General features: G+C 40.7%; 1 protein-coding gene across 2 annotated transcripts; it reads left to right on the plus strand.

Moving 5' to 3' along the window:
• Positions 1 to 7,570: 7,570 nt before the first annotated feature.
• Positions 7,571 to 12,196, plus strand: LOC146517363 (uncharacterized). Of its 2 annotated transcripts, none has more exons than XR_014874696.1 (3): positions 7,571 to 8,899; positions 9,126 to 9,612; positions 9,722 to 12,196. XR_014874696.1 is itself a non-coding variant. In XM_085163809.1 (3 exons), exons 1-3 carry the CDS (start codon positions 9,180 to 9,182, stop codon positions 9,744 to 9,746), a joined length of 312 nt encoding a protein of 103 aa, XP_085019935.1. In that variant the 5' UTR covers positions 8,906 to 9,179; the 3' UTR covers positions 9,747 to 12,196. The 2 variants fall into 2 exon arrangements, 1 of the variants encoding a protein (XP_085019935.1); XM_085163809.1 differs by lacking the exon at positions 7,571 to 8,899 and having other exon boundaries at positions 8,906 to 9,347; positions 9,494 to 9,612.
• The last annotated feature ends 1,262 nt before the right edge of the window (positions 12,197 to 13,458 follow it).

Here is a 13,458-nt window from a genome sequence, read left to right on the forward strand (position 1 = left end):
ATTATGAGCTGTTGCCCTCAGAACTGGAAGAGGCGTCAGTAGAACCACAGGTACATCTCTCTCTCTCTCTCTCTCTCTCCTTCTCTCCCCCCTCTCTCAGTCTCTCTCTTCAAGGACAAGTGAACATCAAAACCATTATCCAGGATGAAACAACAAAGATCCATGAGTACATCAGGAGATGGCCACAGTCCACAGTTCACATGCTTAGTGAATCCTTAAGGCAGCGGAAACCTGAGAAAGAGCAAGAACAAGAACTATCACAGACGGAAAGGCTCCTGCAAAGTTTCTGTTCCAAACACCAAAAAAAGTCCAAGAAAAGGCCGTGGGTGGCAACGGGAGGTTTGTTTTAGAATGCACTTCTGACTCCATTGTTTTAAAATCATATGTTGTTTATTTCGTGCAAAATTATAAACAAAAATCAACCAAATAACTTCTTAAAACTTAAAATTAAACGAAAGTTAACTTAACTTGCTTTAACAACTTCAAAGGTGATCAAAAAATCATTTCCTAACCCTCCCGAGTTCCCATCAGACATTTGGCAAACAAAAAAAAACATCCTTACCACACCCCTCCAGGGTGCTCTTAATCCCGTGATTAATGGGAGGGTCCATAAGCCAATAAACCAATCACTTTCCAAAACCTTTTCTAATAAAATGAATTACAAATTTACATAACAAAAGTAGGTCAGCATATTCTTACAACTTTAAAGAAAAAAGAAAAATTAATACAAATTGCGTTTTATAAACATTCAACAAAATGCCCACAACATGCACCTGGGGTCTTACCTGCTTGTATCTTGCAGGGTATAAGGTATAACGTGTATGTAGTATTCAATTTGTCTCTTTACTTTCTAGTATAACTAAAGTATGTAAGTCATGTAACTATCTACTATTTCCCAACACACAGAGGACAAGAGAAAACAGACAAAACTGAACTCAACTGGTCTGCATTGTTGAGAAAAGTATAAGACACAATATTTTAACACAGATGTGACAATAATTAACCCTTACCTGTTAGGAAGACATGCAGATAAGCAAATTCATTATTAAAAAGCATATTAGCATTTTAACTATGTGGTTTTTAACAAGCAGCAGTCAAGGCATACATAAACCTATTTGAGCACGACGGAAAAAAACCTATCAAAAATATGGATAATATTTTACCTGACCCAAACGTAAAATTTTCACAAATATCCAAATATTCTTTTGTAACAAAGGTAGGACTGTGAAAGTACTGAACAATTTGTAATGTAGCTTGGCACTCAGAAGTTTAGGCGACAGATTCCTTCACAATTTATTGATCTGATGACCAAAGTGTTAAATCAAGCTTATGACCATAGGTGAAGATAAGAACGCAGCTCAGAGAGTAAATTGAGATCTTTGCTTTTACACTCAGCTCTGTCTTCACTTCAAACTGGGAGTTTAAGATCTTCTGAACCAGGGCCTCTGTCAGATGTCTCCAGGTCAGCTCCTCTCCTCACCTGAGTGTCCAGACCATACAACCGCAGATCCTCAAGCTGTTTATTGAGGTCAGTATCTCTCAACCCAAGAAACTAATTCAGGCTCCCTCCCCAGTGTCCCGAGAGGTGACATTTCATGTCCCACTCATCAGCCACTGATAGCTCTGACCACCGTCCGACAAACAATAATTTCATGAAAGCATATTTTAATAAAGGGCTTTGCAAATATAGCTATTAACTTTTCGACAGTCCCGCCAGGCACACGACCTGGCCACCCGTGTATCTGGCAGGGAAAGTACCTCCAGGACACTCAGGCCCACCCGAGCCCAGGCTTCTCGTTGAGAAGAGGGTGTCAATTGCATTCAGGGAACAGATGATGATCAAATTCATTATTGATGAGATAGCAGAGTAAAGTTACAGCAAATGGAAAGTGCTCTGTACAAAACCTGGAGCTGTACTCAACTACAATACTTTAGACTTTTTTTTCAAAAGGCATCAACAGCACAGACACAGTGGATATCATTCACAGAACAATGTTTTCAACCAGGATGTAAACATTTTTATTTCTGCTGTTAGGTTGTTATAATTGGACATTTTCACATGTTTTAAATGAGATAAAATGTTCACACTTCAAATGTTTTGTTAAATTCAATTGTTTATTTGATTGGTTGATCGTAGTTTTTCATGGGTAAGATGTTATAATACCCTGGTTCACTCAGTGACTACTCCGTCTCCTAAAAATCTTCTTTAATTCAGTTCAATTCAATCCAACAGTATTTACATACAAATGAATTGAATTGAACTGAACTAAAGACAAAACCCAACAATCCCCTATGAGCAAGCAATTGGCGACAGTGGGGAGGAAAAACTACCTTTCAAAAGGTAGAAATCTCCGGCAGAACCAGGCTCAGGGAGGGGCGGCCATCTGCCACGACCGGTTGGGGGAGGGTGGAGCCGATGACAAAGTTATACACAACTAAATATTAAAGCAAATATGCTTTAAAATGGGTGTTTTGGCACTGGAAGTGACTGATAATATTTAGTTGTATATTACTGTGATTTTATAGGAGACGGAGTGGAAGTCACTTAAGTGAATAGTCTCCAAAACCAGTTGCGCTCCTTTTTCTTTTTTGGTTTTTCTTTTGGCACTTGGTCATCTCGGGCCTCTGGACTTTCTGGTTTGGTAGCGCTGGCCTCCTCTTTTTCTGGCTGATTCTCCTGGAGTGTCTCGTTTTGGGCTGGAGAATTTTCAGGATTAGCAATGTTGGACTGGTCTTCTTGCTTTTTTATTGTCTCTTGCAGAGACAGCAAAAACTCCTGAAGTGTGATCTTTTCTTCCTCTGTTTGCCCGAGTTGGTTGCAGATTGTTGTATTCTCCAGGTTTTGCTCCACGATTTCCTGGTGGGAAGCTTTGGTTTTCTCCAGCTCTTCTTTTAAATTTTGCACCTTTAAATCATTTTTTTCACAAAGAGCCTCACTGGTGCTGAGTTTGTCTTTCAGCTCAGCAAGCTCACAGTTAGCTCTTTGTTCCTGATCTTTGCGCTTTGCAACTTCCTCTTCAAGATTCTTTTGAGTTTTGAGGAGCTGCTCACGGAGTTGTTCGATCTCTTCTTGCTGTTTTTTGCACTGGACCTCCAACTCAGCTTCTCGAACAGTTTTTACGTCTGTAGAGTCTGTGTGTGGAGCTTCTGCAGTTTGTGTTGAAGCGTCCACACTCAGCTCTGCAGCTGTGACAGCTGTGTTGCTGTCTTGAACAGGAGCCTCACTTACCTCAGGGGTGAAGTTCTCCTCGGGTGTCTTTCTACGAGCCTCTTCCAGCTGTTTTTGGAGTTCAAGGATGGTTTTTTGAGCGTTTTGTCTGCAGCACTGTAGCTGCAGGCGAACCCAATCATTCTGAGTTTTAGCTGCAGCAGCTTTGTGGTTTGCAGCTGTCATTTTATAAAGATTGGTTTTGCACATGTGCTTAGCCTCCTGCAGGTGGAATCTCAGCGCACCCAGTTCATCAGTCTCATTGTATGGACGACTGCCATCATTTGGTGTTAAGTGAGGCTGTGGCTGAGGTGGCCCATCGTTGGTGTTATGGTCAGGATGGGGCTGATGTGGCACAGGCCCTCGTTTTGGCAAAAACCATGGATTTTGCCAGTGTTGCCCAGGCCCATTATTGGGTGTAAAGTGGGCATTGGGCTGATGTTGCACAGGCCCTTGTTTTGGCAAAAAGCATGGTTTTTGCCAGTGTTGCCCTGGCCCATTATTGGGTTTAAAGTGGGCATTGGGCTGATGTTGCACAGGCCCTCGTTTTGGCAAAAACTGTGGATTTTGCCAGTGTTGCCCTGGCCCATTATTGGGTTTAAAGTGGGCATTGGGCTGACGTTGCACAGGCCCTCGATTGGGTCCAGGGTTTCTGGCTCTGGGGTTTGGGTTTGCATTTTTCTGCATCTTCTTCTTGTTTGCACCCTTTGGTTTGGCAGCATCAGATGGAGTCCCCTCATTTGGTGCCTTGTTTTTCCCTCTTGGGTTTGGGTTTTGCTGCTTAGGGCTAACAGCGGCCGATGAGGTCCCTTCCTGGGGATCAAGGTTTTGCTGCATATGTTGCATTTTTCTTGTCTTTTGTCTTACAATGTCGAATGATAATTTTTTTCTATTCGATCGGGGTTTGGGTTTGGGTTTTGTTGCATACACTTAACGTGTCAAATCTTTGTCTAAAGGTTGGCTCGTGGTGTGTTCCTATACAGTTGCACAGTTCTGAGACATACTGAGAGCACGCTGGTGTCCTACTTAAGGACTTTTGATAGAATGTTATTGCTCAATTTCCCTTTGATCCTTTGATCTGGAGTGTGATGTCAGGGAGTGCAAATGGAGTGTGATGTCATCCACTTAGAACTCAAAATGTGATGTCATCAACTTAGCAGAGAGTCTTGTTTTTCTTTGAAATAGAATTCTACCAAACTTAAATAAAAGTCTTTAACTTTGTACGAGATGTTAAATTCCCAATCGAAAGGCCAAATGTACCCGAGAACTTCAGGAGAAGATTACACAAATAGCTCAGAAGCTTCAATAAATGCTTCCGGATCAACATGTTTTCTATATACACCTTTGGGATGTTGCGTCTTCAAAAAATAAAAATGAAATGACTGAGCCTCACACAGGCTTATTTCTGCTGCTTGTATCCGTGATCTCGTTCTTTCCATCTTTAAATCAAGCTGATGACCATAGGTGAAGATAAGGACGCAGCTCAGAGAGTAAATTGAGATCTTTGCTTTTACACTCAGCTCTGTCTTCACTTCAAACTGGGAGTTTAAGATCTTCTGAACCAGGGCCTCTGTCAGATGTCTCCAGCTCAGCTCCTCTCCTCACCTGAGTGTCCAGACCATACAACCGCAGATCCTCAAGCTGTTTATTGAGGTCAGTATCTCTCAACTCTAGACACTAACTCAGGCTCCCTCCCCAGTGTCCCGAGAGGTGACATTTCATGTCCCACTCATCAGCCACTGATAGCTCTGACCACCGTCCGACAAACAATAATTTCATGAAAGCATATTTTAATAAAGGGCTTTGCCAATATAGCTATTAACTTTTCGACAGTCCCGCCAGGCACACGACCTGGCCACCCGTGTATCTGGCAGGGAAAGTACCTCCAGGACACTCAGGCCCACCCGAGCCCAGGCTTCTCGTTGAGAAGAGGGTGTCAATTGCATTCAGGGAACAGATGATGATCAAATTCATTATTGATGAGATAGCAGAGTAAAGTTACAGCAAATGGAAAGTTCATTTTTTCTGCATAAAGCTTTTAAGTAACTTCAGTTCTTTTCATAAATAGAAAATAATTATTACTTTTTAAATTTTTAACCCTTTAAACACCAGTTTGTTTGTCCACTGCACTAGCTGGAAGACAAACTTAAATTTCACAATTTTATATAATTGCAGTGCTACTGGAATTTCTTGTATTATTAATAGTAGAGTCTGGGACATGTAATTGATTCACATCAACATTGATTATAATGCATTGTTATTTTTGTGCAGGGAGAGCAAAAACATAAAAACTCCCTCTCAGCTTGTTCGTGGCCAAAAATGGCCACCCCTTGTTTACCTTTACAAAATGCTATAAAATTCATATATATTAAGAAAAATTTCCACTTTTTTTGACTTGATTTTTTAGATTTGCATCAGTGCTGTTCATGAAAATCAAAATTTCATTCAAATTCAGAATTTTAACCCTTTAAATACCAGTTAGATCACATAATCCTAGGAACTCATAAATGGAAAAAATCACAAAACACCATTTTTTTTTCCAAATAAAACATGTCATCTGATTTATTTTCTAACCATGATGTAGGTTAGATGCATAGCAATAATTAAAAGTATCAATGACTTTTATGCATCTTTGTTTTTTTGTGCAGTGACGGAAAAACAAAAAAAATCCCTCTCAGCTTATTCGTGGCCAAAAATGGCCACCCCCTGTTTACGTTTACAAAATACTATAAAATTCATATATATTAAAACATTTTTCTACTTTCATCGACTTGATTTTTTAAATTAGCACCAGTCCTAGTCATGAAAACCAAAATATAATTCAAATTCAGATATAATACCCTTTGAATCATAGCTGGACTGGCCATCGGGCATACCGGGCATTTGCCTAGTGGGCCGATGGTAATTTTTCGTTTTAAATGGGCCGATGTTTTGTTGTTGTTGTCTTTTTTTCTGTAACAGTGTAAACAGTGAAAGGTGGCGGATTGGACAGATGCTGGCAGACGTGTAAAAATAACTCAATTGTTTGGTAGTGGCTATGGTGGAGCTTTCACAGATTCAGTAAAATTAGCAAGTGGTGGAGGCCAGCAGGTGGATGGGGGAAAGGGGAGGCGGAGGTGGAGAGACCCAAGGCGGCTGCCGGTCCGACTGTCAGGTGAAATGAGCTTCTGGTAAGAAGTTATGACCTGCAGTCTATCTGGGTCAGATATAAACCAAGTTTTGGTGTAGTCAAAGGAGCTTGCAAAGAAAAGCGTCTGGACTTCTTTAAGTTGCTTGAAGACGTTTCACCTCTCATCCGTGAAGCTTCTTCAGTTCTAAGGTCAAATGGTTGGAGAGTCCCAGATATAAACCTAGTGGGAGTATCCCCCCACAGAGGGACAAAAGGACCCCCTGATGATCCTCTAATCGCCTGAGCCAAGGTGTGAAACTGGGTGTGGGTCCCAATCAGCCAGAGTTTCGGGTGAGTTCATTGTGAAACCTGGCCCCACCTTATCATGCGAATTCCTGAGGTCAGATGGCCCAGGGTGTGAGTGGGCGTTAAGGCGTCTGGGGAGGGAACTCAAAACTGGAATATAGATGGCAGAGAGTTGGTGTCGTAAACCACCGCCTCTGTTCAAAGATGGTTTGTTCACAGTGGACATAGATGGCTTCTTTCACTCCTCTTTCAAACCATCTGTCCTCTCTGTCCAAAATGTGAACATTGGCATCCTCGAAAGAGTGACCTTTATCCTTAAGATGCAGATGGACAGCTGAGTCTTGTCCTGTGGAGGTGGCAAGCTCCTTTGACTACAATGACCTGGATGACTGAGAACCTTCACAGACAAGTTTTGGTGTAGTTTATTTTCATTGTGCTAACTTTTTACAGCCAGTTACAATAACTCGTACTGTGTACTAGCTAGCATGACGGAGTTTCTATACAGTTGGGTGGGTGCTATATGTTACTGGTGAACTTTATTTTATTCATATGGTTAGTTAGTAGAGTTGCCTACCATCCTGTAAAAAACGGAATCCTCTGGTATGCAGAGTTAATATTAAGCATTTCACATTGAGCTGAAAATAAATGCGATTTGTCCCGTACTTCAGCTACAATTAAAAAAAAGACAAAAAGCTGGAGTTATTCTGTGTCTTTACGCTGTCAGCTGCCTCTTCTTCTCTCATTCTCCCCCCTCCCTCTCCTGCTGCTACTTCAATCGTGAAACTGATCAATGATCAGCTGATCGGCGTTTCTGCCGCCTCTCTCCTGTCTCTCTTGCTTGTTTATCTCCCGCTTTGCGCCAGAAAGAGGAAACTAGTGGAGGTCGGGTTAAACAGCAGCAGCGCCTCTAAACTTGATAAGCTGTTGTTAGAATTTATTTAATATTACTTTCCAGTATCAGCTGATGTTTGTTGGAGCCGTAAAAGCTGCTGGTCATGATATCGGTTTGGTTATCTGGTGAGAGGGAAACATGAAGAAGAAACCAGGAGATGTCCTTACTGAATCATCAGAGCTGAACAGGTGATGGAGAAACAGGTTCACCTTTTAGGTGACATGAATGGGTTGAAGGAAAGCTATGAACTGTTTCTGAGAGACAAATAACACCAGGATTCTTTTCTATGTAGCTGACAGCTGGTAACTGTGCAGGGGCAGGTCTAGCAAAGTTTTGCCATGGGGCCAGGTAGAGCATTAAATGGTAAATGGCCTGCATTTGTATAGCGCTTTTCTAGTCTTCAAGGACCCCAAAGCGCTTTACACTACATTCAGTCATTCACCCATTCACACACTGGCGATGGCAAGCTACATTGTAGCCACAGCTGCCCTGACAGAGGCGAGGCTGCCGGACACTGGCGCCACCGGGCCCTCTGACCACCACCAGTAGGCAAACATGGGGTTAGTATCTTGCCCAAGGATATTTGGCATGCAGCCAGGAGGCAGCCTGGGATTGAACCACCGACCTTCTGATTAGTGGCTTACCTGCTCTGCCACCTGAGCTACAGCCACCCGATTAAAGGGAAAGGGGGGCACAAAGAAATACTTTTCTTTCTTATTCTCATTTAAAATTTCTAGCTTTTAACAAATAATTATCTGAATCTTACAACCAAAGTTTTCATGTGATGTCAAATTTATAGAAATCCATTATTGTACATAGTAAGTTTTTTTCAGGGTCCCAACATAATTTCTTCAGAAGAAAGTACTGTACATGATGCCAGTATTTTCCCACATTTTCTAGATACTGTACTACTACTTTGTGTAAAATGGCATCAAAAAGTCAGTTAAGTTTTATTCTTTCTCACCTGTCTTTCTGTCTCCTTTCACTTTTAAAAGGTTGCCATGTTAGAAAACATATTTTGCCCTGCCATGCTGTTTATTGATGTGGTAAATAAATAGTTTATGAAAATTATCACTAAATCTGACATTTATTATTTTTAATATTCAGTAATGGTCATGTCTCACCTCTAGTCTGCTCTGTCTTAATTTCAGGTTTCCACCATGTGTTGTAGATAGTTCAGGAAGTTAACTCAACCAAGCAGTCTTTGGGTTTCGGCTAAGTACTGTTTAGAATACCAGAATAGGGAGCCTCCAGCCTCCAGTCCCTCCTGCTCAGACTATGAAAACTTCCAGATGGTTCCCACTCTGGAGACCTCCTACCTTGCGCGGGCTGCAAAGAACGAGTTCCTCAACTTGGTGCCTGATATTGAAGAAATGTGACCAGGGTGAGTAATGCCATATTAACCTAAATACTGTCACTAAGACATGTGTCTCACAGACCAAATGTAAGTCGACACTCATGTTCTCTAGTTCAAGCAGAAATGATGTGGATTGATTCAAATTCCTGAGCCTGGATGATTTCAGCTGGAAACAAACCAACTCTGCTTCTTCCTCAGAAACACAAGCGCTCTCTTAAAAAATAAATAAATGAATAAAATCACTTCTTTTCAGATCTGTTGTGTCCAAGAAGGGTTTTCTAAGCTTCATGGAGCCTCGCTCTAACTCATGGGTGAAGCATTTTGTGGTTGTTCGCCGGCCCTACGTCTTCATCTACAACAGCAACCAGGACCCCGTGGAGCGAGGCGTCCTCAACCTCTCCACAGCACAGGTGGAATACAGCGAAGACCAGCAGGCCATGCTTATGGTTTGAGGCAGGATAGAGAAAGGCTGGATGTAACACGCTTGTCTTTAATGAGAATTCATTCAAATTGTTTTGGTGCACGTTGGCCAGTTTTGGACACATTGATTGATGAAATGGCAAATGGACTGGGATTTATCATTTGAATGAACATAAATATAATGTGATGTTTTCTTTTCAGACGCCCAACAGATTTGCAGTGTGCACAAAACATGGAGGCATCCTCCTGCAGGCCAACAACGAGAATGACATGAACGACTGGCTGTACGCCTTTAATCCTCTGCTAGCAGGAACAATAAGGTACACACACACAGACACACACGCACCTCTCACACCACAGTCAAACGTACAGCTTCTGCACCCTTCAAAAACATTCCCTTCTCCTCACAACGTAAAACTCTCCCCACAGATCTAAGTTGGCGAGGAAGAACTGAGCGGGCGGAGCGGTACGCGGGAAAACCACCGCTTCCATCCTTTATGAAAAGCCTTTGAAAATACCGAAAATACCAAGTGTTAAAACGTATTAATCATTGTGATTCTTGACGGTTTTCTCTTGTAAGTAGACTTGTGGCTTAAGTCTCTTTTCATGCGACTCAAACGTTTAAGTTCCACAGAACTTTTGCCTCCCCGCTTCCCTCCAGCAACCCCGCTGCCAACTTAGCTTTCCTCCTCTCTATTCCCTCCCCTCAGCTTTTTGTGTTTTTGTTTCGATGACAATGTTTGGGTCTAATTTTGTTCCGCTTGGTTGTCATTCCCAAACTCCCCTAACTAAGTAGCATGTTGTAGTAGTCTACTTGTGTGTGCACGACTCTTTAGAAACTTTCGGTTTGCCAATCATCTGTACAAAAAAATGTCTCTATCAGTTTTATTTGTCTCCTGAAATGAGTTTAATTCTATTTTGGGGGTTTTTGCTGTTGGCTTTTTATTAAATTAACATGCTTGCATGATACCTGCAGCAGTCCTCAGGAGAAGACCAGGTTTGCTCAGTTTCAAACGAAAAACAAAAATGAACCAAATCAACCAGCTTACATTTGAAACCATGAAGAAAAAATCTACAGATATCTCCAAGTGACGTGTTAGTTTACGCTCTGCTACCTAAACTATAGCTGCTAATAGATTTATAGGGTATTTTTCTTCTCGCAGTGAATTTGCATCAGGCTGAACCGTCTCTGAAACAAAAACTCAAAGTGGGAATGAACTTTGACAGGAGGGCCACGCCCAATTTCCTCTGTCATCCACGTCATACTTAGATCCTCCTCAATCTGTGTACATACGCCGCCTCTAAACCCCCGATAGTGCCAGTCAGTTAGTGAGTCAGTAAAATACTGACTCACTAACAGGGTTACAAGGAGATTAGAAGGAGGACTAGGAGGATGAAAACGAACTAAGGAGAGAACTTGATTTGTACATGAGGTCTGATCTGGGATGAGTGTGGTAGTTAACCCTCGTTTAACACTCTGCTCCTCTAGCTCGCTCTATCTCACTGAGAATCAGAAAGCCTTGACATTTACTGCTATTAACTTTACACTCTTGTTGTAAAGACGCAAAGAAAACACAGTGAAAAGGTTAGAAGGACGTAAGGAAAAAGAATGAATGAATGGTTTAATAGAAGGAAAGAAGTTAAAGGGACTACATATTCAAAGGTCTTATTTCTGATACTACTGTTACTTATTTCTGATTACTATGTAGTTTTATTTTGCATTATTCTCCTGAATTAGAAGAAGGTGATAACTATTACATTTGGTAAACTGATTTGCATTACATTAGACTGTTGATTTATTGTGAATGAATGATATTGTTTTATGATGCATTATACTGCTGAGTTATAAGAAATACTGTTCGCAGAAAGTCATCGCCTTATTTGTCTGATTAGATGAGAACAGAGCATACTGCCCCATCTCAGAAGGAGCAGATAAACAGGGAGCCAAGGTCGTAGCTTAGGCGCTGTGTGAGAGAAAGAATGTGAATGTTTAGGCTTTTATGATTAGGTGGGGGCCACTAGAGGCTATAAGAGTTTGATCAATGCTCCACCATTTTGAGATCTGATGCTGTCTGCTGTATGGTGTCCATCTCCCACGCGTGTATTCATTAAATCATCGTTTGACTCAACCTGGCCGGACCAGTGTTGTTATTTTGGTTTTCCTCTTGTATCCATCCCCAATATTTGAATCCGTAACACTACCCCATGAAAATATTTGCTATTTTAGTGTGAACTAAGAGAGGGTTACCTAAAATGTAACCCCCTGCACCTTGACTGAGGAGGTGAGTTACATTAGTGCTTCCTCTTTATTAGAAAGCGGTTTAAGTGAATTAGAAGTCTGTTGTTTTTTTGGAGGAGATCTACTCATTAGTCATGCTAGACATCCATCTGAACTCTATCAAAATAAAGGTGTATTTTAACTCATATTTATTTTTTCTAATATCAGAGGTCTAGGACTATACAAAGTAGCTGGTGAGATCTAAAACGACAGCAAACTTATTGTGTCTTTCTTCACCTCATCACTTTTTTCTGTGTGTGTTTTTCTGTTGATGTCTTTCAAACAAAACTAGCCATGATATTTTCCACCTTCCCCCTCTGACAATTAATATCAGTTAACCAAGCCCCCTTTCAGATTTGTTCACCAAAAGAAAAGAAAAAAAAAAAAACGTCATTAACGCTGTTTATTATTTGTCAGACCGGTTTTATTTTCATACTTTGTAAATATCTATGTTGTATGGAGCTTGAACTAAAATGTAAATATGTTTACTGTATTTGTAATAATTATAATCCATTCACTGTACAGCATAGATGTGTCATGCAGATATCCTAATTCTGTGTATGGTAATCTTGCACCATTGAACTGTTAGTGAATGAGGCAACAATAAAAGTGGGAAACGTGCATTAGCAGATCAAGTGCTGCCTGCTTATTTCCTGCTTTATGTGAGCTTCTGCTGTAGTTTATTATGTGCTTTAGTCCCAAGAAACCACCCTTTTACTGTGGCGCACAATAAGATCTTCTGATGTTTGGTGTCATCTTCCTGTGATCTCCTGTGAACAGGTGGATTAATTCATTTCAAGTTTATGTATGTAGCACCAAATCACAGCAGGGGCTGAACACTGTAAAGACTCTAGAATAATTATGGAGGCACAACATTTAAAGCTCCCATCCTTCCATCCCACAGACCTAAAAGTTAGTTATATGATAAACAGCCCCGTGTTTGTTTACTTGATTTGTAAAATGCAAAGTGGTGACGTCCTCATATGGAGACAGTTTTTTTAATAGGCCAAAACATTGTTTACAAAAATGTACATTTTATTGGGCAAAATGAGGTAAACATTGAAGAAAAGTATGAGAAAACGGAGCATAGGATCTCCGGAGACTGTGGCAACTAGAATTATTGTATACGTGTGTGTATTAAGGACTGACACAGACAAAGAATGAATCAGACAATGAAGCAATGTCCTTTTTAAATGTTTATTTATAAACAGGATAAAACCATTCAAGTATTGAGTCATGAATAAAACATCAACCTCTGATCTGCTAATTGGGAAACAGGATGTCAGTGTATTTTTCAGTGCTAGTCCAAATTGAGTGAGATGACTTTACATTTGAATAGATTCGATGACAAGTTATATTTGGCTTTAATTGAATGAGTTCAATTTGATTTAAATCAAGCCAATTCACAACATATAAACTTGAAATATATGATAAGATAAAGGTTGTGCAATAATACAGAGAAAGCCCCAACAATCAAATGACCCCCTATGAGCAAGAACTTGGCAACAGTGGGAAGGAAAAACTCCATTTTCGGCAGAACCAGAATCAGGGAGGGGCCATCTGCCTCCACCGGTTGGGGTAAGAAAATGAAACTAAACTATAGGGAGACAAAGAGGAAAGATGTTCATGATATATATGAAACTTTCCGCTAGCCTTGACTAAAATATTGGTTTTGACAGGAAAGTATTGTTTCATTCATGTTTATTCCACGAGGTGGACAGCAGGAATAAAACAAACCAGATACTAAGAAATAAAGTATACAATGAAATTTTCTCGATATGCTAAAATTCCCACTGAGACTGGATAAGATTTTTCTAAAACTGGTCAAAATACAATTCTCTTCATGCACAGAAATCCCACCCAGTCACACAACCCAGGACGAATATTC

Source organism: Neolamprologus multifasciatus, chromosome 6, assembly GCF_963576455.1.
Source record: "Neolamprologus multifasciatus chromosome 6, fNeoMul1.2, whole genome shotgun sequence".
NCBI classification, from domain to species: domain Eukaryota; kingdom Metazoa; phylum Chordata; class Actinopteri; order Cichliformes; family Cichlidae; genus Neolamprologus; species Neolamprologus multifasciatus.

Coding starts and splice junctions, on each gene's coding strand:
- LOC146517363 (XM_085163809.1), top strand. CDS start 9,180: ATGGGTGAAGCATTTTGTGGTTGTTCGCCGGCCCTACGTCTTCATCTA. Junction 9,348..9,493: donor AGGATAGAGAAAGGCTGGAT/GTAACACGCTTG, acceptor TTTTCTTTTCAG/ACGCCCAACAGATTTGCAGT. Junction 9,613..9,721: donor CTGCTAGCAGGAACAATAAG/GTACACACACAC, acceptor CTCTCCCCACAG/ATCTAAGTTGGCGAGGAAGA.